General features: G+C 40.7%; 1 protein-coding gene across 2 annotated transcripts in view; it reads right to left on the reverse strand.

The window, feature by feature from the left end:
* The window catches only part of SLC35F4 (solute carrier family 35 member F4), a 304653-nt gene extending 279777 nt beyond the window's left edge, over positions 1 to 24876 (reverse strand). The window contains exon 1 of one of the 2 annotated variants that reach the window (XM_054449737.2): positions 24501 to 24876. In XM_054449737.2, the coding sequence (XP_054305712.1) occupies positions 24501 to 24603 (103 nt within the window). In that variant the 5' untranslated portion in view covers positions 24604 to 24876. The remainder of the gene's footprint in view (positions 1 to 24500) is intronic. The other variant, XM_054449738.2, reaches the window with a different exon arrangement.
* Positions 24877 to 25616: the final 740 nt, after the last annotated feature.

The following is a 25616-nucleotide window of genomic DNA, read 5'->3' on the forward strand; positions in this document are numbered from 1 at the left end:
CACTGGCCTACTGCTCCTCAGTTTCACCCAATTCCAGTGCCCTAAAGGTAGAGAACTGGTGCCAGGGACTATGGTGAAGTGCAAATCTACAGGTGAAGGTCAAATGCTTAAATTTGGCAGTGGAGACTATAAATCTACAGAAACTACAAGCCACGTAGATCATTACAAGGAGTAAACACATTGTGCAAGATATCGCTCATGATCTTAAAAACCTGGTATACGATTCTACCCAAACAAAAAAAAAATGGAAAGTTAGAATAAAAGATTAGCTAAATACTTAAAACTTTTTATCTGCTGAATGTCAGACATTGTGATATTTGGAAATTAAACAATGGAAATTGTTGGAACACGAAGTTATCACTGTGTCACATCAGATGTTTGCAGTATAATGATCCCTTTTCTGATTAAAGCAAATTCTTCACAATGGGTAATTCTATATACTGAATTGTTTTCTCATCCTTCTGTCTATAACAGAAATGCCGGGCTATATCCAGTTGATGCTGAGAGTGTGGGAAAGGATAGAAAAATAACCAAGTTTTTAAAAAGTAATAAATAGTAAACAAACAACATGGCTGATGGTTCATCTAGGCTATTAGAAAAAACTCACAAAATATTTTTTCCTTCACATTTTCAGTTCCCACCATATATCAGTTCATAGAAGTTAAGTGAGTTACATGAGGAAATTAGTTATTTCTCCCATGGAAGGGCACTCTGAAATGGGGCAGAGTCAAGCCAGCTAAACTTAAAAAGAGATACCCTCTTGCTGGAGTGCTGGAGATATTCTGTTTACCTCTCCAGATCCACTCCCCCACCTTCTCCATCCTACTCTGTGCCCTAGAAGCTAAGCTACGGGGTCTTCAATGATGGGACACCTTGCTCTTTGATTTCCATGATGTTTGGCCACCCACCAGACCTGGGAGGGGGAGAGGAGAATGCTGTGGTGATATCTACACCCCCGAAAGATCATAGCAAACTGCAGACATCCAATGCTTAACACAGATGCTGTCAGGCTGCCCTCACCACACAACCACCTCTCTCTCCATGTTTTGGGAATCACTCCCTTCCCTTGCACTCTCACAGCCAGCTACTACCAGCTCAAAGGCTTGGAATTCTTTGGACTTCCCTACACCCTGCCCACCTGTGATGGTTAATATTGAGTATCAATTTAAATGGATTGAAGGATGCAAAGTATTGTTCCTGGGTGTGTCTGTGAGGGTGTTGCCAAAGGTGATTAACATTTGAGTCAGTGGGCTGGGAGAGACAGACCCACCCTCAATCTGCTGGGTACCATCTAACCAGCTGTCAGCATGGCTAGAATAAAGCAGGCAGAAGAAGGTAGAAAGAGCAGACTTGCTGAGTCTTCCAGCCTTCATCTTCCTCCCATGCTGGATGCTTCCTGCCCTCGAACATCAGACTCCAAGTTCTTCAGTTTTGGACTCTTGGACTTACACCAGTGATTTGCCAGGGGCTATCAAACCTTTAGCCACAGAATGAAGGCATTGTCGGCTTCCCTACTTTTGAAGTCTGGGGACTCAGTCTGGCTTCCTTGCTCCTCAGCTTGCAGATGGCCTATTGTGGGACTTCACCTTGTGATCATGTGAGTCAATACTCCTTAATAAACTCCCTTTCATATATACATCTATCCTATTAGTTCTGTCCCTCTAGAGAACCCTGACTAATACACTGTCCTTCCTCTAATTGCCCTGTTTGAGTCTATATCTGTTTCCTGCCAGGATCCTGACTGAATATTGTCATTCCAGAGCCACCCTCCATGGGCGGGCTATGGGGGTAATGAGGAATGAGGTGACCTTGATGGCAATTCTGTTTGGGCTGGTGGAGGAAAGTTTTAGTCCTAAGAGTGCTGAGAAGGGAGTCTTTCATTTCTACTTGGCAAAGCACCCAAAGGACAGGCCCAGAGCTCCTCTCCCCTAACTCAGTTTGACAAGTTGGGAGTGTCTGGGTATTGTGAGGAACAAAAAGATAATCTCACCTAAACTACCACCGACTTTCTCTTGGTTTCCAGGGCAACTAAGAGAAAGTTCTAAAAGACTGGAGAAGAAGGATTTTGAAGCATGGCTTATCCCCATTTGGACTTCTTAATGTTTTCAGAACATTTATCTTAATTTTATAATAAAAGAATTTAAACTGAAACTGTACTTTTATTCATCAGATTTTCAAAGTAATATGATGTTACTGTAGCATACTCAAAATCCCCAAACAATTTTAATATCTCTGCGGGACATTATAACCCCCAGTATCTTCTCTTAAATTCAGTTTTTGTTTTTAATTTCCATCAAGTAGCCAGAATCAAAAATATACATAGAGAGAGTCATCTGTGGAGCTTTTTAAAAGCTCTTTACTGAGCTTTGCTACATGAACATGTACTCAGCACAGCAAATATCAGCCTCGTGACCAACCTTGTTTCCCTTGTACTCCCCCAAGCAATTTATGTTCAATTTTTATTGAACTTAGGAATCGTAGGAAAAAATTACCTTGAAAAGTAAATAGTTACCTACCCAGTAAGCATAAATACAAGAGATTTAACATTTTTAAAAAGCTACTGATCTTATTAATGCCACATCTGAGGAATTTGGAAAGGCCCAGCTAATGTCAGAAATATCCAGAAATGTCCGAAACAAGCATGGGGGTGAAACCAAGGATGCTCAAACCCCATCTGGAATGAAGCATCACTGCAATCACACTTGCATTTCCATGTGATAGAGGTCTTAACCAAGGCTTGTAGTGGTGTGAATAACACGGGGCAAGACTGTAATACCAATGGGGTCGATGTTAAAGCAATGCTGGACTTCTGTTTTTGAAGAGAACATCAGCAACACCAGGGTCAGCATTCCAATGATTTAAATGATAGCGAGAGAAATTTCATTAAATATTAAAAGAAGCACTGACAGTAAGACTGATGTATGATCATAATTCCACCAATATTGTTCTTCTATACTGTGTCAGGCACACATAACTCAAAATTACAGGCATTTCTACTTGGCCACAGGAGTAGACAACTTGTTCTCTTTCTGTCCCCACATAAGCTTATTTCTTTTTAACTTCTAGATGCAGAAATAGAGAATTCTTCTCAACAGGAAAAGCTGCCTTTTAGAAGCAAGATATCCACTGTCTGACCAGAAGAATAGCCCCTCAAGATACCCAGGTACCTCGAAGGAGTCAAGTTGGGATCAGGAGCGGGCATCCCCTTGTCCTGACTCTTCACTGCCCTCCGCCCTCTGTCCCTAGAAAACTGCAAGATCTCAGACACAAACTGGACCTTGGTTACTAGTAGAGGGGTCTCTCTGTCTCTCTCCTCCATCTGTCTCTCTCTGTCTCTGTCCCTTCCCACCCTCCACGCACATACAAAATCTTAAGGCCATCTTGTTCAATCTCTCTTCTTCTTTCTAAAAAGAGCCTTCAGACACAGCATCTCGTTGAAGTAAAATTCGGTCTTTCAGGGAGAAGGAAGTAAGCCCTTTATTGGATCTGCACGTTGCAAGATAAGGGTACCCTACTAAAAACAAAGTGAAAGTTTATTACCATCCTCTAGAACTTCAGGAGGAGGAAAAATAACTGAGCCATGGGAGGATTTGAAATTTTATAATTTTGACTGCTTGTTACTCTCTCTAGTGGAGTATGGATTTGGGCAGTAGACAGTTCTGGGGTCAAATCCTTGCCCTGACGCCTGGTAGCTATGCCTTTGGGCAAGGTAACCTCTCTGAGCCTCAATTTTTTCATCTGTAACATGGTGATAACACCCACTACACAGAGTGGCTGTGAGTTATAATGAAATTGTATATGCTATTGCTTCGTCAGGTGTAAAATGCATACAACTGTCGGAGAGAGGTTGTAGCATTCTTCAGAATTTACATCCCAAATCCTTTGTGTGCTATGGTTTATTATTCAAGCCTCAAACATTACTCTGCAAACAATTCAGGCTTACATTGGTTACAATCCCACTATGACTGTATACAGTGCCTATTTGGGTATAATTTTCTATTGAAAGCCACAGGAAAGTTAATTCTGTTAAGTTTTAGCATAAGCTGAGATTCTCATTCCTGATTTTCTTCCCTAATAAGCTTTTATATGTCAGAAGCTGTGTGTGCTGGGGTTTTACATGCATGATCTTTACATCAAGTGTAAATATTTTTTAAAAAGATAGAATTCTAAACTCCAAGTATGTTATATGCTTTGCCACCATTTTCCATCCTTTATCAAGCAATCAAACTGGATTGAGAGAGGTACCTAAGTCCAAAGTCAAAGGGCATATCCCCTTCTCTTCTCACTTCTTTCCTGGGAGACAGCCCTACACACTAGGAGATCCACCATGAAATTCTACACTCCCAGCAAATATAATCAGAATGTAACAAGTCAAGATGAGTAACAAGGCCATTGAAGATAGCTTTATTAAATACTGCACAAGGCACTGAGAGGGAATTAACATCTGGAATGGCCTTTTATTCTCTAATAAGCATAAGTATGTCATCTCCTCTAAAACAGGTAAGAAAGGAAGGGAAAAAAAAACACCAAGAGATGTCTTAGACCAAGGTAATCAGATAATCTGCCTCAACTAAAATCCAACTGCATCATCATCAAAATAAGGCCCCCAAAAGAAGGGAGTAACATGATCAAATCAGAACACTGATCCAAACCATTCGGAATTTCTCCCTAGGATGAAGATCCTGCCAATTCCAAACCTCTTTTTCCATTCCATGAGTCATAAACCCAGTGGGATTCCTTCCACAAGGATAAATTTCCATGTTGCCTGAATATTGGGCCAAGTGTGTTTGGTTAGCAGATTATTCAGTCCTGAAACAAACAAATAAACAAACCAGACAGGCTCCATAGGCCCCTGAATGAAATAACAGTTGTTTTTCCGAGATTCTAGCCCAAGTCACAGGACGATTTTCATTGCATTTTAGCATATAGTGCAAAATCATTGAAAACAAAATCAATTTTCGTTCCTGAGAGTCTTTAGTGAATTTTTCCCTGAAATTCACTTGTATACACAACTTAAAGTTCATATCCACTACTAAGATACATGAGATCACATGCCAAGACTTTAGTAGCCAAGAATTTTTCTTGAATTAATATGGCTGATGGGAAACAAAACTTGGCAAATCTAAAATAAACTCATGAGTTATTAACAGTGATGTTATCCCATGCTTTGAGAGCTCAGAAATGCATCAGAGTGAGATTAAATGTGTCAGGGGGTTTCAGAGAGTTAGTGAGAGTACATACCATAGGCCCCAGCCTAAACCCTCCTCAATCTCCAAACAGACTCTTGCAACAGAGAAGGGAGTATATGGATACCCAGCTTGTTCTAGGAAAGGGACAGATTATCCACAGCTAGTGCTGCTCGAAGTGCACTCTGCAGATAGTCCTGGTCATGAACTGTTACCAGACCGTGACAAATATAGAAATTGAGAGTAATCACTGAGAAATATTTATAGCAAGTTGACTATAATATTTCAGTGTATAATTATGTTTTCTACTATTTCATTTTTGTTAATTTTGCCAGAGTTTTGGAAATGTAAAAACATAAACTGGCTAGGTAAAGAACCAGATAGTTTGAGACATCCTGCCCTAGACACTTGTTCATAGTTTTGGCTGCTCATTGGGATCTCCTGGGAGCTTTAAAAAGTACTGATGCCTGGGTGTCAATCCCAGTAGTCTGTTTTAACTGGTATGGAATGCAAGCTGTGCCTTGGGATTTTTTTTCACTCCCAGATGTTTCTAATAAGCAGCAACTTGAGAACCACTTTTCTTATACTGGTAAGGGATAAGAGAAGGCATTCAGGGGCTAGTAAACTGGAAACACCACAAAAGTAATTCTTTATCTTCTGTTACTTTGAAAATTCTTTATCTTCGGTTACTTTGAAAATTTGAAAAATATTTTCTTACTTCAAATTAAGTTATAATTCAGTGTTTCATCATAAACAAAGGTAAAATGGGCCAGGATACCATGATATCCTATAATATAAGGTCATGTGAGGTATAATTTTTAGTGTAAATGTTTTATTACAATATAACATACATACAGAAAAGTGCATAAACCTTATGTGTACAGCTCGATGACATTTTCATAAACATATCAATGTAACCAACAGTCAGATCAAGAAACAGATAATGCACAATATTATTTTCCCCCATGTTGTGACATCTAAAGTGGCTTCTCACTGAAAGAAAATAAAAATAATGTACTCTGCCACTATGAATATGCCATTTATCTTAGTTTACAGTAAATGTAGTAAAAGTTGGAAGATACTGAGTAATAAAAACAGAAAGTGCAATGATTCTGTCTGAAAGATGACAGATTGAATACAAACATCTGTATTTGCTCATTCAGGAAGTTTCACTAAAATAACAATGAACATGTTTTAAAGGCATAAATCCACAAAAATGGAAGAATCAGGAAAGAAGATAATTATAAAATTTTAGGAGCCAGAAAGTAGTAAATGACTTGTCAGGCCTGAGAAAACTGAAACCTAAATTGAGGGTAGAGAGAATGGAAATTAGTTTAATTTACCACGCAGAATTTCTCAAAGCCTGGAAATTGTGGCACCAGTTACTACTATAAATAAGGCTAAAATCAGCAGTCTTGCGTAAGCCTGTTTAAGGAACATTATGGCTTCTTAATCCCCACCCTCATTCAGCATTTGACTATACCTCCCTTCACCCTGGCAAAGGGCAGAGATTTATTCTCCGAAGATGCTCAAGCAAAACTCTACAGAGACACCAGGCATGGCTGAAGACTGCGGTGCTATACCAAAATCATGGAAGAATAGAGTGAATCTGTATACACCACTCACTGAGGCTCCCAGGCTTCTTTCCTATTTGACTGTCAGAATGCTGGTGGTAAGCCAGGAGATTCAAAAAGCCTTCTATGAGCCAAGGGAGCAGATCTTAAGAAAACGATATTGAAGTTTCCCAAGGAAAAAGCCCAGCTGATCAACAGTAGAGTCATAATAGACAAGCTCTGTTGGGAGATGATTCTCCATGAGTCTTTCCTGCATTTCCACATATCACGTGCAGGCACTCACAGCTTTTTGTTATGAGCTATTGCTTCAAGAGCCTGTATAAGCAACAGATTTGAAGGGTAGAAATAGAGTTTCCCTCAAAAACAGAAGGCAGGTTTGTTTGCTAACATCTCTTTCTGGGGCAAACATTGGGTAGGTTTGTATGTAGGCCGTTATAAATGATTGGCATTTTCTAAGCTCAGGATTCCTTGACTGTCATACAAACCTACTACACATACTGAGGATCCACCTTGGTTACTTCACATTGTCCCCGTGGAACTTGGGGAGCAAGGGGAACCAACATAAACATGAAATTCATGCTGCCTGCTGGAGTGTGAGTAATAAAGTCCTTTGAATCTGACCCAAGATCTCATGTCTTTTGCCAGCATCTGTGAAAATGTAGCATGCTAACTTGATAATTTGAAAGTGGCATATAATGCCAGACCCTACTTGACCACGTCAGCCATTCTCACAGATCATAAACAGTTTTTGAGTCCTTCACTCTTAGAATATAAGCACATAAACAAGAATCACAACATATCCAAGAATACTGACTAACAATTTTGTTGTTGTTGTTGCCCAGGCTGGAGTGCAGTGGCATGATCTCAGCTCACTGCAACCTCCGCCTCCCGGGTTGAAGCGATCCTCCTGCCTCAGCCCCCATAGTAGCTGGGATTACTGGCATGTGCCACCATGCCCAGCTCGTTTTTGTATTTTTAGTAGAGATGGGGTTTTGCCATGTTGGCCCGGCTAGTCTCATACTCTTGACCTCAGGTGATCCACCTGCCTCGGCCTCCCAAAGTGCTGGGATTATAGGCATGAGCCACCAAGCCCAGCCCACAAAAATTTTTTTTTTAATTTTAAAACAACTTGGAGGAAACAGATCATTCAGGGAAGAAAACTTTTTAAAATATAGTATTAATATCCTTAAGGAGATAAGAGAAGATATTCTATCCATAAAACAAGAATAAAATGCTATATTTTTAAGAGAAATATTCAGAAAACAAAAGAGTTATTAAAACTTTAATAAAACTAGAAGTGAAAAACTTAATAGAAGAGTTTAAAAATAAAGTACAACATATAGACAAAGGGATGGAAAACAGGAGAGAAAAAGTTAGAACATGTGTACTTCATTACAGCATCAGCCATTACATCAGAAACCATACCTCTCAAATTCATATTGCTTAAGCCAATATAAGCAGAGGTTTCTTTACTTTCTAACTATCACATTCTAACTGACTGTCAAGCAAAAGAATACACATACACACCCCTGGGGAAACTTTGGAAACCAGTACGTCTTGGTAAAGGATACACTGGTTTGCAGTCTGGAGCCACAGATAAAGATGGAAGCAGTGCCTTTATCAAAGAAAACTATCTCCCCAAACCTGCCCATTTGCCATAATTTAGATGCAAATATTGAAGATACCAGCCACTATGCTATTTCCCCTCAGCAAACAACTGGATATCTCACAATATTCCTAACTCCTGACTCTCTGTATGTGTATATAAATGTCATTGAAAAATAAAATCTATTCTGTAAGCCTTTTAGGACATATGAAAAGTTGCAATGTCAAGCAAAACTGTACTTAGGGAGAAAAGTAGGTTGTGCTGCTTTGGAAATGAAAGTAGTTTTGCACATTAATATGATTTGCTGCCTTACACATCAGCATGTAGTGGCACCTGAAATATTGTCAGTAATCCTACAAGAAACCTATTCCACTGTCTTGAAATTAAAAGTCAACTCCATTAGAGTCAGGGTCAAAATTATCAACTCCTCAAGAATTTCATTTTTAATCAAGAAAATGTGAAGTTCTTCTTCACTACCTAGAAGCTGCTTTGCTTCTGGAAACCGTGATTGAAATCTTTAACTGGCATTTGGGAAGACATTTGTATCACTTTTGAGAAAAAAAGGAAGCCCATTCATAGAACAATTCAGTAAGGAGAAACTCATTCACAGCTTTTCTTACTTTATGGATATAACATGATACTTTTTTTTCATTCATAGCTTTACAGTCACCATTATAATGCAGCTGAAAACCGCAAGTTCTTTTGGAAACACAGTTTCTCAGGAAACTAAGGATCCAGAGTGACGATGTGTCATAAAATGTCTTCTCTGTAGATCAACAATCCAAGGGTACCTAGGAATACTGCAGGATATGTTTGAAGGACAATTCTGCTTGGATGACCTTAACATTGAAACGGATTCATCATTCTTTTCTTGTAGACAAAGACTTGATGGATGGTTTTTGAGGCCTTGTCTCAAGGATGAGCTCATTGACTTGAATACTAATGAAATGATATGACATTAATTCAACTTGTAGGATCAGGAAATCTGGCGTTTCTTGAAACATGTCCACCCTCTTCCTGCAAAAAAGCTAGTAGATCTCTAATTTCATTTGCTATCTCATATCCTTGTGAGTCAACATTTTTAGAAGGTGTTAAGACTCCCAGCACATTGAAGAAAACTGGGTGTCAAAGATGAGCTGCACATTGTCATGCCTAAGACCACTGCAAAATTTTAGCTTTTTATTAGTCCAATCACAAGAGCTTTCTCACTGAAATTCACTTTTGAATAAAACTAAAGTTCACTTTTATTTTAATGAATTTAAATTATTTCCATCTTCCAGATATTACCATTAAATTTTGCATACATTATTATGAAATTTAAAAATAGATAAAACTCAGTGGAATTATTTTATAGCCTGTACTTGTGAAGTAAATTTCCAATGTAATAAACTGCATGAAAATGTTTGGTGTATATGTGCATTTGGGGGATAGGTGAGTAGTTCATAGATCAGATTTTCAAAGGTTTCTGTATCTCCAACATGTTAAACATAGAAATGCTAGAAACCACTGTTATACACTGTAAAACAGTCTCTAAACTAGTATGCAACTATGATGTCAAGTCAAACATCAGTTTAATCCTTAGTCACCTTGAAAACTAGCAGTTAAATTTTCAAATGTAATCTGATCCAAGCCCTAAAATGTGTGGCAGGAAGTTCCTATAAAATTGAACTTTTCAAGTTTAATGCATTAAAAGCCTACCTGAGAGAAATGACAAGTAAATGCAATCTGGTACTCTGGATTGGGTCTTAGAACAGAATGAGAACCTTAATTGAAAAACTGGTGGAATCCAAATAAAATCTAGAGTTTAATTAATTATAATGCACCAGTGTTGGTTTCTTCATTTTTGGCAAATGTACCATGCTAATGAAAAGTGTTAACTGAGTGAGGAAGCTGAGTGAGGGATTACGGGAACTCTCTGTATTATCATTGCAACTTTTCTGAAAAATTTAAAAATATTCCAAATAAAAATATTATCTTGGAAAAAAGAAGTCTATTTGACATTTTCAACAAGGCTTAATCACTCATCCAGCCAATATTTATGGAGTGCCCAAGCACTGTTCTTTGTGCTGGTCATACGGTGCTGAACAAAATAGATCCATCCCTACCTACTCTTAGAGACGTAAGAATCTAATGGGCAGAAAAGCATTAAACAGTCACAAAAGTGAACATAAATTGCATTAGCCACTTGTGGTAAGTGCTATAAAGAAAAAGCATATGAGCTGATAGAGGTGCAAAGCTGGAAAGGGCTCTCAGAGGTGGCGGCACTTAATATGAGACCTGAGGAATGTTGAGGGGCCAGACAGGTCACACCACCAGGAAGAGGGGAGAGCTTGTTTATCATCTTAGATGAATGAAAGAGCCTGGAACAGGAACCAGTAAAACCAAAACATAATAAGGTCATGAAAGTGTGGTGGCAGCTAAAGAATCAGACCTTGTAAGATCTTATAAGCTGCATTCAGAGTTTTATAGTTTTCCAAAGAAATACAGGAGGCCACTAACAACTTTAACCAGAGGAATGGCATGATCCAATGAATGCTTCTGAAAGGTTATCATGGTTGCTACACAGATGTGGACTAGAAAGGAACAAGACAAGCAGCTCCAGCTTCAAGCACTTGCAATTTTCAAAAAGTTCTTAACTTCTAAGCACCTTTGTTCTAAAACGTCTGTAGGAATAATAATGTCACTTTAGATGTAGTACCGCTTCTTCAGACCCTGTCACCATAACTCCAGCAGGGAAGCTGGTGCCTCAATAGCCTCCAACTCACTGGATTTGGATCTGTCCTCTAGAATCCCTATAACTGAACATGGGTTTCAACAAAAACACAAAATAGATACCAAAGGCACATGACTTGGAGTTTAGTAAAATATTAGCAGGAAAAACCTGCAGGCTCTAATGCTCTTAGGAATCTCTGCTTCACAAGGCATAAAGAATTCTTCTTATGTCTAGTTTTCAGTACCATGAAACCATTATTGACATCTCACTAGTGCCATCTTGGCATTAGCCTAGGTCTAAATACAGCAAATACCAGACTGCAGGATAGTGTAATGTTCAATCTCTGTTTAAATATACCATGTTATGGAATACTATGCAGCCATAAAAAATGATGAGTTCATGTCCTTTGTAGGGACATGGATGAAATTGGAAATCATCATTCTCAGTAAACTATCACAAGAACAAAAAACCAAACACCGCATATTCTCACTCATAGGTGGGAATTGAACAATGAGAACACATGGACACAGGAAGGGGAACATCACACTCTAGGGACTGTTGTGGGGTGGGGGGGAGGGGAGAGGGATAGCTTTAGGAGATATACCTAATGCTAAATGACGAGTTAATGGGTGCAGCACACCAGCATGGCCCATGTATACATATGTAACTAACCTGCACATTGTGCACATGTACCCTAAAACTTAAAGTATAATAATAATAAAATAAAATAAAAAAGGAAAAATAAATAAATAAATAAATAAATATACCATGTTAAATATCATCCTCAATTACTGTACACTGAATCGGAAAGACCTGTTGTATTGCCCTACCTGACCTAGAAAAAGAAATATGTCTTCAAAACTTGATGTAACCAGTGGCACTTCAATGAAACTTAACAAGTAGTCTGCAGTGCTAGATGGGCACTCTTAAACAGAATTCTCAAGGACTTATACTGTAAATAGACACTTGGATTTTCTCAGTTTCTAGGATGACACAGTATCTTTAAGTTCATTAAATATTATCTAGATTCACTTTAAGGGCTCTCAGGGCCAGAAGAAAGAAAAGATGGAATCTTAATTGAAGCCTATAATTTGATATAAAAAATGCAATGTTCTGTGAACCAAATAGCTATTAAGTTAAATGTCCAACCAATTGCTTTGTTTCTCTAAACTATCATCTCTTCCCTCATACAGTCAGTAGGGTTACAGGAGAGGGCCTCTGGCAGCCATGATTGGGAAACTTGACCCTGCTTCAAACCACCACCATCAATAGGGTCAAGAGTGTGCATATGACATAAATTGGGCCAAAATGTCTCTTTCCCCAGGAATCTGGATTTAGAAGTAAGAGAGTCTCACTCAATCTGTCTGCTCTCTTGAATAGAGGACATGTAAACACTGGAACTGCTGGCAGTAGCTATTTTCGACCATTCGGACAAGGAAATAGAGAAAGCTAGCCTGAAGCAAGAGACAAGAATGGGGAGCATGTGCCAGAGAAAAAGAGATGAAAGACAGAGCAAGAAGACTTCCTGTTTTCCCCACAGCCCTCCAGGACCTGATTTCAGCCTACCCCATCTTACCCCTCCCCTTCAAACCCATGAGAGACTCCCCAGTGTCTTTTCAATAGCTCCCATTTTGCTTAAGCTAGTTCAAGTGGAGTCTTGTGACTAGAAACCAAACAAACCATCACTAATACTCTACATCTTTCCATTTTACTTAGTCTCAAATGGCATAGAACCAGCTTGTCAAATTCTTTAAGCCAAAATCCTTGAAAGGAGAATCCAATTCCAGCCTCTCAAAGCAGATAAATGAAAATCAATGAAATAATGCTTCTCCTGAAATGTTAGGTGGGAAAAAAAGCAGGACACGAAATTGTATTGTAACTACCCCACAGTTTATATTTCTCAATAAATCAAGAAATGAAGTCCTGTATGCCTTAGGAAAACTGGAAAGGAATTAACCAAAATAACAGTACTTGTGTTAGGGTAACAAGATTATTTCCCTTTTTCTTTATATTTCTCTGTGTCTTGAAGTAGTTAAATGCTTTATAATTTTAAAAAAAGCTATAACTCCAAAGACTATGTAGAAACATGTACATATGTTTGTAACATAATGATATATTTTTAAAAGAAGAACATAAAATAGGCTGTCTGTTACATCTGTGGCTACATACATAGCTAAAAAAAAGAACTGTCTCTTCAACACTCCATGTATGAAAGGAACAATGCTACTTCCAATGGACTATTCCCGAATTAACCTTCAGCCTTCACTTCCTCCCCACCTGTTTGCCCTCACTATCCCATCTTCACCCCATCCTACCCAAGCTATCCATCTTCAGCTGAGATTCCACCTTTCCCTGCTACCTCTCTCCCAACTTCACCCTATTTTGGTGCCTGAGTACCTGCATGCATCTGCAGACATGTAGACCCATTCTGCCACTCACTGGCTATTGATTTGCCTCATCTCTTTTAGTTCAGTCCATTTGGAATCACCTCATCACAGATGGCTTCCAGCCCATTTTAAATAAGCTATCCCAAGAGGCAATCCAGGTAGAACCGCCCCTTTCTGTTTTAGCACCAGACAAGCCAGAAATTGGTGAAGAGTAGAAAGTAATAACCAAAAATAAAAACCATTGTGAACTTGGACAATTTATACTTGTGTTTAAATTGCTGTAGCATAATTTTTAATAACAACAATTTAAAATACAATTATGGGTATGACCAAAAAATAAATGGTAAGCCATTTACTTACAAGCAAAAAGTGAGCATCGTTCTTTGAAGTCATATTCCTGATTCTATTCATTTCCTCATAATTATAACAGCTTCCATACATTGAACTGGATGTTGTTCCAGACACTCAATAAACATTGTCTTACATAATCCTCCCAACTACCTGTGAGGCAACTATTATCATTCCCATTTTATAGGAACAAAACTGTTGATCTGAGAGGAGGTTAAAGAAACTGTCATCAGAGTAAACAGGCAACCTACAGAATGGGAGAAAATTTTTGCAATCTGTCCACCTGACAAAGGGCTAATATCCAGAATCTACAAAGAACTTAAACAAATTTACAAGAAAAAAAACAAACAACCCCATCAAAAAGTGGGCAAAGAATATGAACAGACACTTCTCAAAAGAAGACATTTATGCAGCCAACAAACATATGAAAAAATGCTCACCATCACTGGTCATTAGAGAAATGCAAATCAAAACCACAATAAGATACCATCTCACACCAGTTAGAATGGTGATCATTAAAAAGTCAGGAAACAACAGGTGCTGGAGAGGATCTGGAGAAATAGGAATGCTTTTACACTGTTAGTGGGAGTGTAAATTAGTCCAACCATTGTGGAAGACAGTGTGGTGATTCCTCAAGGATCTAGAACTAGAAATACCATTTGACCTAGCAATCCCATTATTGGGTATATAACCAAAAGATTATAAGTCATTCTACTATAAAGACTTACGCACACATATGTTTATTGTGGCACTATTCACATTAGCAAAGACTTGGAACCAACCCAAATGTCCATTAATGATAGACTGGATTAAGAAAATGTGGCACATATAAACCATGGAATACTATGCAGCCATCAAAAAGAATGAGTTCATGTCCTTTTCAGGGACATGGATGAAGCTGGAAACTATCATTCTCAGCAAACTATCACAAGAACAGAAAAACAAACACCACATGTTCTCACTCATAAGTGAGAGTTGAACAATGAGAACACATGGACACAGGTCAGGGAACATACACACTGTCAGGGGTTGCTGTGTTGCCCAGGCTGGAGTGCAATGGCATGATCTTGGTTCACTGTAACCTCCGCCTCCCAGGTTCAAGTGATTCTCCTGTCTCCACCTCCCGAGTAGCTGGGATTACAGGCATGCACCACCATCCTCAGGGGGCATGTCAGGGGGTGAGGGAGCTAGCATTAGGAGAAATATCTAATGTAGGTAACGGGTTGATGGGTGCAGCAAACCACCATGGCACATGTATAGCTATGTAACAAAACTGCACATTCTGTACATGTACCCCAGAACTTAAAGTATGTTAAAAACATGGCTAGCAAGTAGCATAGCAGGAGTATAGACCTAAGTCTTTCTGTTGCCAAAGTTTGTGGTCTTTGCATTAGACCTTGTAGCCACAAACCAGGTCTTAGATAGGCTTTCAAAATAAAGTACATCTAAAATTTAATGTTAAATCCAAGTATTAGCTGGTGAAAGTAGTATTTTGCATTACAAATAATGTAAATTTCTATTTTAAATGCAAAATACACATCAGAATAAACACTGTAAAAACTACCACACTATCTACCATCAATAACATATACAATGATATTTAGTATTAACATAGACCTTATATGTTCTAATTTAAAACCATATTACAAAATACTTCTCAAAACCACATATTAATGGTACTTACTTGTTACTGTTTACAAAACACTTCCTCTCATACATAAAGAAGCACAAATCCTACTCTCAGGATATAAACATAATATGAACAAGGACAGATATTTATTGCATTTATTTCACTAGTAATAGAGAATTTCATAACTTGTTCCAGTTAAAGTGCATAAGAGTTATACAGTATTAATATTGTACCAGGAAGATCAATACTAACAACTTCAAAAGAAGAAAGAGGAGAAACCAAATTTTCTTTCTTATGATTCAGTGACTTTATTCTACTCTGTGTTTTTTAAAAATTGCCTTTTCCTTGGCCAGGCACGGTGGCTCACGCCTGTAAACCCAGCACTTTGGGAGGACGAGGCGGGTGGATCACCTGAGGTCAGGAGTTCGAGACCAGCCTGGCCAACATGGTGAAACCCCGTCTCTACTAAAAAATACAAAAAATTAGCTGGGCATGGTGGTGCATGCCTGTAATCCCAGCTATTCGGGAGGTGGAGACAGGAGAATCACTTGAACTCGGGAGGCGGAGGTTGCAGTGAGCCAAGATCATGCCATTGCACTCCAGCCTGGGCAACACAGCAAGACTTCATCTCAAAAAAAAAAAAAGCTGCCTTTTCCCCCATTGAAGCACAGAAAATCTTAGGAAGGAGGTAAGGATGCACAAATGCAGAAGTTATAACCAGGCAGGTAAAATGATCATAAAACACCATTTAGTGTATTCTCATTCTTTAAAGTACATCTATTTGATTCATTCATTGCTGGTATTTTTTTTCTTTTTCTCTAATCACTACTACCATCATGTACTCTTTCTTTTTCTGTGTGAAAATAATTAGCTCTCTAATTGCTTCAAATGGAACTAAATATTTCATTCGTTAGCACAATAAACTTTATTGAGCAACAAAATATACCACTTTGCCTAAGATAAAATAAATAAAGATAAATCCCCTGCTCTCCCCAAGCTCTATGGATGAGACAGTTTTGTGCAAAGCAAAAAGCTCAAAATACTGTGTTAAATGCTGGAGCAGAGGTGAATACACAGCATTACAGGAGCACAGAGGGAGGATTAGCCAGGGGGCATTTTGGAAGCTTTACAGAGGACAGCACATTTAAACTGCACTTCTAAAGATAAATAGGAGCTTTCTGCAGGGTGATGAAGGAGACAGAGAGGGAGCACTGGGGCCAAAGTACAGTAAAGCACTGAGAAGCAAAAGAGCATGGGAACAATAATGTCATTAAAATAATGAGCTGCCATCATCACTGGCCATCAGAGAAATGCAAATCAAAACCACAGTGAGATACCATCTCACGCCAGTTAGAATGGTGATCATTAAAAAGTCAGGAAACAACAGGTGCTGGAGAGGATGTGGAGAAACAGGAACACTCTTACACTGTTGGTGGGACTGTCAACTAGTTCAACCATTGTGGAAGACAGTGTGGTGATTCCTCAAGGATCTAGAACTAGAAATACCATTTGACCCAGCCATCCCATTACTGGATATATACCCAAAGGATTATATATCATGCTGCTATAAAGACACATGCACACGTATGTTTATTGCAGCACTATTCACAATAGCAAAGACTTGGAACCAACCCAAATGTCCATCAATGATAGACTTGATTAAGAAAATGTGGCACATATACACCATGGAATACTATGCAGCCATAAAAAAAGGATGCGTTCATATCCTTTGTAGGGACGTGGATGAAGCTGGAAACCATCATTCTCAGCAAACTATCGCAAGGACAAAAAACCAAACACTGCATGTTCTCACTCATAGGTGGGAACTGAACAATGAGAACACATGCACACAGGAAGGGGAACATCACACACCAGGGCCTGTCATGGGGTTGGGAGAGTGGGGAGGGATAGCATTAGGAGGTATACCTAATGTAAATGATGAGTTAATGGGTGCAGCACACCAACATGGCACATGTATACGTATGTAACAAACCTGCATGTTGAACTTAAAGTATAATTTTTTTAAAAAAAGGAGTAAAAAAAGAATTACTATTAAAAAAAGAGAAAGAAACAATGAGCTGCATGATGAGACTATGACCAGAGTGTGCGAAGACCATATGGGATGTAAGATCTAAAAGAAAAGTTGGGCCAGTGCAGTAGCTCACACCTGTAATCCCAGTGCTTTGGGAGGCTGAGGTGGGAGGAGTGAGAGGATCACTTGAAGGAGCTTGAGACCAGCCTGGGCAACATAGCAAAACCTGATCTCTGAAAAAAAAAAAATTAATTAATTAGCTGAGTGTGATGGTTCGCACCTGTAGTCCTACTCAAGAGGCTGAGGTGGGAGGATGGTTTGGGCCCAGGAGTTTGAGGCTGCAGTAAGCTATAATTGCACCACTGCACTACCAGCCTGGGTGACAGAGTGAGACCCTATCTCTTAAAAAGAAAAGGGGCTTAGGGGAGGAAGAGAGAGAGAGGGAGGAAGAGAGAGAGAGCAAGAGAAATAAAAGGAAAAGTTGGACTAAAAATTCAACAACTACTGATTGGTGAAGTAGATTAAAGCACTTGCATATATGGAAGACTATATGCATCCACTAAAATTTAAGTTATTACAAACAGTATAGACCAACGAGATAAATGTTCAGTACAAAATAAAAGCCACTTGCCTGTGTCCATGGGCATAAAAAAGACTGAAAGGATATTTATCAAAATGTTAACACTAATCACCTCTGGTAGTGGAATTATGAGTAACTTTGTTTTAATCTCTCTTTGCTCTCTGCCTTCCAGATTTTCTGCATTAAGCATGTATTACTTAGGCAATTAGAGGATTGTGGTGTAGCGGGGAGAAATGTGTGCTAAAATAGAACAATATAAGCTGGGTTCAGATTGTGGCATGCTAAGTAATTTGGACTTTATTCTACAGAAAGTGAAAAATTACTTCAGATATTTGATCAGGGGTGTGAGATGAACAGATCTGCACTGTGGAGAAGTAAATATTTTTAAGATGTATATGCTGGATTGGAAGGACTTGAGGCTGGGCAAAAGATGTGATGGATAGAAGGCAGTGACCACAGGACTGGAAAGCACATATCTGGGGTAAAACGTACAGGATTAGTTAACTGATTATAGTGCAAGGGGAAAGGGCAGAAGTTGAGGATAACTCGAAGTTTCTGGCTTGGGCAATTGGTTGGATATAGACATTAGAAGCTGAAATGCATAATAAGAAGGAAAAGGCACACTTTAAGGACAGAATGATGATTTCGGTTCTATATGTGACATGCCTGGAGGACATTCAGGTAGAATGCTCGAAGGGATTTTGAAATATGGGTGTGGGTTCAGAAAAAGTGGGCCTAGAAGTACAGACACACCAAAGATGGTAATGCCGTGGGATCAAATGAGCTCACTCAGGGAAGGCAGAAAGTGAGAGGACACAGCTGAAGCTAGAACCTTGGGAATGCTAAGTCATAGCAGCCGTCCAAGCACCCAGACAGCCAAGAGAGCCAGAAGCGGGTAGAGTTCTTTTTGAAGTGGGGATGATACCAGAGCTGGTTCCAAAGTAAAAGGGAAAATATTTACTACAAATTGCAGCTCCCAATAGACAACCATCATAGAACCTGATCACTAATGGGGTATAGAAAAAACAAAACGCCAACAGGTGCAAAGGCACAGAACAAAGAGAGGCAACTGTTTACCAAAGGTGGGTGAAGAGAGGTGAAGTAAATGTACTCCTTTACTGATACCTTTCCAGGGAAGGTGGGACTGTTTTGAAAGCTGTCAAAGCTGACCTACTGCATGGCTGTTCTAAAACAGTGATTTCAACTCTCTTTTTCACAGACAAGAAAACCGATGTCCACAAAGAGGTGTCCCAGGTCTCAGAGCCAGTTGCTGGCAGGTTTAAGGATATAGTCAATTTCCAAACCACTAGGGTTTAATTCAACCATGCATCAACACACTGTTTCCCTATACAAACACACAAAAAAGAATACTCACTCCAAAAATATCAATAATGGAATACAATCAAACATGAATTAATTTATCCTTTCATTTGACTTATGGAAATGAATTAAATTTCTTATAGCATACAACCCACCACCTCCTACCTTTCCAGCTAACTTCCACTGGTCTTTGATTCTACTGAGACCTCCAATTCATGGAACCTACCATCTGTTCCCTGTCCCTAATTATCTAGATTTCCTCTTCTCTGCTTACCAGGTTTAAATTCCATGATCAACCATTTTAATAATACAACTCTTTTGTATACAACTCCGTTGTCCCTATTTTTTAATACCCATTGGATAATCTGTAACTCTGGTTATATCCTTATCTTTACTTGTTCCATGCCTTTACTGTGTTAATGAATGAGCCAACCTACTGGCTGGTCTTACTTTAAATTTGTGACCAAAAACTTTAAATGGATGCTTAAGACTACCAGACAACCTGAGCGCACTTCCCCAGTCCATTCACTCTCCCTATTTGTTTTAACTATTCACACCTTCTCTTTCCTCCAGCCTCTACCACGTCCTCCACCATCCTCACTCTCATTTGGTGATTTCTCTTCCTACTTGGAGAAGACTGCAGCAACCAGAAGAGAACCTCAACAGACTCCCACCATCTCAGTTATACACTTTGCCGAACAAGCCCCACACACCTTACCCTATATCCATGTTCCTGTCTAAGGCAATGTCCCTTCTCTTGTGCACTAGTTTCCATACACTGTCTCTCCAACTTCATTAATTTTTGTTTCTCTATTGAATCATTCTCATTTGCATGCAAACTTGCTCTTATTTCTCCAATCTTTAAAGAAAAGAAAACTTTCTTGAGCCTGCTTCCTCCATTTCTTCTGCTCCCCTTTGCACAAAAATCCTTGCAAAGTCATCTATACTCAGTTTCCAATTCTTCCCTCTAATTCTCTCTTATACACATTCTAATCCATTTTATCTATCCTTATGCGCTCTTGTCAACATTTTTGTCAAGATCACCCATGACCTTTAATTGTCAAATTCAATCGGTCTTCATTTTACTTGACCTTTCAATAGCACTGGACTCAGCTAATCTCTTCCCCTTCAAACTCTTTATTTACTGGCTTCCAGGGTATCACATGTTCCTGGTTTTCCTCCTCTCTACCTGGATGCTCCTTCTTGGTCTCCTTTGATGGTTTTCTTCTTCTCTGGGACCTCTTAATGTCAGAGTGTCTCAAAATTCAATCCTTCTGCCTCTTCTCTTCTCTATATGCATTCATTCCTTGGAGGTCTCATCCAGTCTTAGGCCTTAAATACTACCCAAGTACTGGCAAATCCTTAATTTATATCCCCAATCAGACATCTACTCTGAACTCTAAGCTTACTCTACATCTCCAATTACATTTAGTATCTCTAAAATGTTATCCTTATCCCCTGACAATCCACCCCCAACCCCTTTCCAAAGTTTCTCTACCTTGAAACCTTCCACACTTCAGCTGATGGCAACTCAAACTTAGTCAAACCAGAAAATATGCAGTCATTTTTTACTCCTCTCTTTCCTACAGATACCACATCCAATCTATCAGGGTACCCTATTGGCTCTAATTTCAAATATATACAGACTCTGACCACCTTTCTCTTCTACTGCCACAACTCTGGTTCAAGCCACCATCATGTCTCACCTACATTATCACGATAACATACTAATTAGGTGTTTTCACCTTCACCCTGTCCCAGTAGAGCAGTGAGACTGATCTTTGTGTAAGATAAGTCACATCACTCTTCTCCCAAAACTCTTCAAATGCTCATTTCATTCAGAATACAAGCCAAAGGATTGACAATGACCTCTAAGGCCCCCCTTTATCTGCATTCCTGGATCCTCAGTGACCTCATCTCCAACCACTTTCCCAATTGTTCACTCCACTTCAACCATGCAGGCCTCCCTGCTGTTTCTCCAGCATGCTAGTTGCACTCTACATCAGAGCTTTGCACTAGCTATTCCCACTGCCCAGAATGTCTTCTTCTGGATGTCCATATGGCTAACTCCCTCATATCCTTCAGGTCTTTGCTGAATTGTTACTTCCTCAATGAGGACTTCCCTGATGAGCCTATTTAAAATTGTGACAATTTCTACCCCCAGAATATTTTATCCTTTTTATCCTGTTGTAATTTTTCAAAAGGCACTTATCACCTTGAAACATACTAAATAATTTATGTACTTGTTTATTTGTTTATTATCTTGTTTCCTCCCACTAGAACTTAAGTTCTTAAAAGGAAAATACTTTTGTCTGTTTTGCTCATTGATGTACTCCTGACACATAGGAGGTGCTCAATTAACACTTGTTGAATGAATGAATCTATTCCCTACCTAAGTAACCACACTATGCATTAATCATCTTTTTTTTAAAAATGTTTAAATAAATATAGAAACAGTGTCTCACTACATTGGTCAAGTTTGTCTTGAACTCCTGGCCTCAAGCAATCCTCCTGCGTTGGCCTCCCAAAGTGCTAGGATTACAGACATGAGCCACGGCACCCACCTTTAATCATCTTTGTATCCAGGTTTCTTGTTTATATTTACTCAATAACTGTTCATTAATTGAACAGGATAAATAAAACAAATGCCCTATTTATTGTCCATTAAAGTACCTTCATTTATCTGAATTCTACTATATTTCTTTTTTTGCATCAGCCTGACTACTAGAATTTTTTCTGAACAAGGTACAAGCAAACAGCAGGATGCATTAACCGAAGCCTTGATCTTCAGTGCATTTTCTTAGAGGTAAGTCCCCATCTATCTCCAAAAAGGTAAATGGCATAGATATCTAGAGATTGTCCTTCATATGTGATCAGACAGGAAATGAGAAAGTCACCTTGCTTTCACGTATTATGTATTCATCACTGTAGCCTTTTCTTAAGTATATTTTTCCAGACTTCCCCTAAGCTGTTGCTCGTTCCCTATAACAGCCAAATCAGTTGACCATATTGTACTGGTTTGCTTCAGTGTGTTTGTTTACTAGTTGAAGCCTGCATTAGGACAGGATTATTTCATGGTGCTCGGTTCCCTGGCCCTCCTCCAGCTTTCTCCTCTCTCAATCTCTCACTGTGCAAAATAGCAATCTTTCTCTACTTCCGAAAGCATGAGCATCCTGAGATTTATCTGACTATCACTTAATTCTCTCTTCTTGTGAGATTCTCTGCCTTCGCTCTTTTAACTATATGGTCTGAACTTAGGTAGGTAAGTGCCCATCACAAATAACCATGCCAAGTTAATCTTTATCCCTTTTGGCTTCCAGTTATAGCCTTGGCCAGTGCTCTTCCCTTTTTTTGTCCTGTTATTGTATTGCAAATGAAGCATGTGCAGCTATTTGAGCAAGTACAAAAATATAATATGAACATGTCCTTATCTAAAATGTCACTTTTTCAGTATTCTTTTTGGGTTGTTCATTGTTAGCCAAGGTTCCATTGTCATAAAAATTACAATAATAAACCACCCTGAGTCTTGTAATTTCACACACAGCTTCTACATTCTCTAAGCCACTAAAATCCCACGGTTCCTAATTAAAATATTCAAAGGTGAAAGTCAAGTAATTTCCACAAGGTATATTAGTTCCTTTACTTATGTTTTCAGGGTTAAAAAAGAAATCCTTTGCCAATAAAAAAGGAGAAGTTTTTGAGTGTATAGTACAGAGACTTCAAAGGGCATTCCACAGTGTGTTATTTTCTTTCCAGAAAATTCTAACACTATATAATTACTTTTGTGAGGAAAATGAGTAATTTAAGCCCCTAATGCTAAAAACAGCTAGACAGAAATCATCCAAATCAGATAGGCCTTTCCTGAAACCAGATGAAATATCGAACTAGAAAATATCTGTGTGAGAACAGCCCATGGAACAAAGCTCTTGAATTATTATTCAATAGAGAGGAAGCATGGTAGGGTTACATGAGAAAATAGTGTTTTCTTGTCTTTGTGCGGGAATTTTTGTGGGTCCCACGCGTCACAGAAACTGTAATGTTGATTGCACCCCAAATGTCATAGAAAAATACGAATCAGAAATGCATCTAGGAGCTTCCAAGTTTCTGACAACAATAACGGCAAAAACATCAATTAAGCTCCAACTATTGCGACAGAAATGCATTGATAAAGAAAAAAGCGAAAGCCCACCTGCATAGAAACTAAACCGCAGCTACTCCTCCAATTCGAAGAAAAATGAGCTGCACTTCAGTCGCCAGTAGAACTAATCCCAGCAAATATAGCTAGTGGCTTTGTGTACTGGGGGAGGGGGACTGCGAGCAGAGCACACCTCATCGCCCTCCCACCAAAACTGGTCCAGAAACGTGAAAGCATCCACGCCGCATGACCTCGCTTAGCTGGAAGAAAGCGGTGGCCGCGACGTGCGGCGGGGGCGGGTGGCCCTGTCGCCTCCCCTTCTCAGACCCCCCCCTCCACACCCCCAGTCTTTTGCACGGGTCTCTGGCTCCAAGCTCTGGGGCTCGGAGACCTGAGCAGGTTCTTTTCTCTGCCCAGGGTAAAGAACCTCCTAAAGATATTGTAACCGGAGTAACTCCCGCGCTGGCAGCGTCTCAACAGCCCGGAATGAAAGAGCTGACCCCACCAGCGCCGGGACCCACGTCTGGGTCGGCCGCCCCCGCCAGCCCCACCCCCGAGCCTCCCGAGCCTGCGTCCCCAGCGCCCCGCACGCAGTAGGGGCTTTCGGGGCATGTAGCCCCTAAGGCTGACTTTCCGCTAAGTGAACAGCCATGTTAGCCTCCTCCGGACGTAAATCCACCAGGGTGAGCCGGCCGACGGCGGTCAGGAGCGCTCACCAGGTCCCCTCCGCACCTCCCCACAAGGCTACGACTGTTTCCAAACTCCTGGGCGCACCCAGCCGGGCTCCTTGCCCTCTCACGGTTCAGCACCGAGGACAGCGGACGTACTTTTCTCCCCGGGGGGTCCCCGCCGCCAGGAAGGCGGCGTGGACAGCGCCCGCAGGGCTGCAGGTGTCCGTACCGCGCGCCCGCCCGTCCGCATCCCCGAGGCACCCCTGCGCGCCCACCTCCCTTCCCCGCCTCTCGCAGGGCAGCCCCGCGGCGTCTTACTTTTCTGGCTGGAGTAACCTGGGTAATAGCCATAGTAGCCGGTGATCCGCAGGATCCGGTCCTCGATAGTGGCCACCCCGTTGGGGGCCGCCTTGACATCCATAGAGAGCGCGGGGCGACGGCCCCGAGTGCGGCGGGGCGGAGAGCGCAGCGCGGGGCCCGGGAGCTGGTGCAGGTGCTGGAGCCGCTGGTGCTGATGTTGCAGCTCTTGCTCCCGCGCCCGGGCTCTGACTCCACCGCCCGGCGCAGCACCGGCTCCGCATCACAGCAGCGGCGGCGGCGGCGGCGGCGGCGACGGAGAGGCCCCCACTCGGGCCGGCCTCTCCGTCAGCCTGGCAGCTCTCCCGCGCGCCACCCGGAGCACTGCTGCCCGAATAGCGCCCCCTCACCTCCGACGCCCACCGTGGCCGGGGGCGGGTGTGGGCGCCCCACCTGGTCGCCAGCTTTCATCATTAACCCTTGCGCGCTCCTTCCCGAAGACTAGGCACCCCAACCCCACCTGATGAAAGGGATGTTTGGTCAGGGGGGCGCGGGAGGAGAAGAGAAGGCGACGGTGGCCAGGGGCTCAGAGAAGGGTGTTGGGGGTGGGAGAAACCCAAGAGGGACTCATAGCTGTTAATGCGAGGAATTAACTCTGTCGCTCGAGGAGAAGACACTTCTGGGGCGCCTCGGGACTCGGTCCACGCTTGGCGTCTACACCACCTCTGGTCTGCTGATATGCAAGCATTCCCCGGCGTTAGTCAGTCCTTGCAACTTGTCTAGAAGACTGGGAATCTTTTTTTATGAAATGACAAGAAAATTAGTTCCCGGCAGGTGGTATATGGAGTGATTATCCAGGTTTTGCAGACGCAAAGACTGTAAGTGTTCAAGCCCTCAAGTCTGACTGTCCATACGGACCCTCCATCCTGCCACTGAAAAATGTCAAAGGCTTAGAAGATTCAGCTGCACACAGCACGTTTATTTTTCCAATTTCAAATGCTCTGAGGAGAAATGATTTTCTCCTTTATTGCCAAAAATATCAGGAGGGAAGTCCTTCAAATTGTAAATATCTGGACGAGTGAAAGTCTTAGCTACAGTCTAGAGCCTTTCCATTAGAGCAGAACATCCTTGAAGCTG

This window comes from Pongo pygmaeus, chromosome 15 (genome assembly GCF_028885625.2).
Source record: "Pongo pygmaeus isolate AG05252 chromosome 15, NHGRI_mPonPyg2-v2.0_pri, whole genome shotgun sequence".
NCBI classification, from domain to species: domain Eukaryota; kingdom Metazoa; phylum Chordata; class Mammalia; order Primates; family Hominidae; genus Pongo; species Pongo pygmaeus.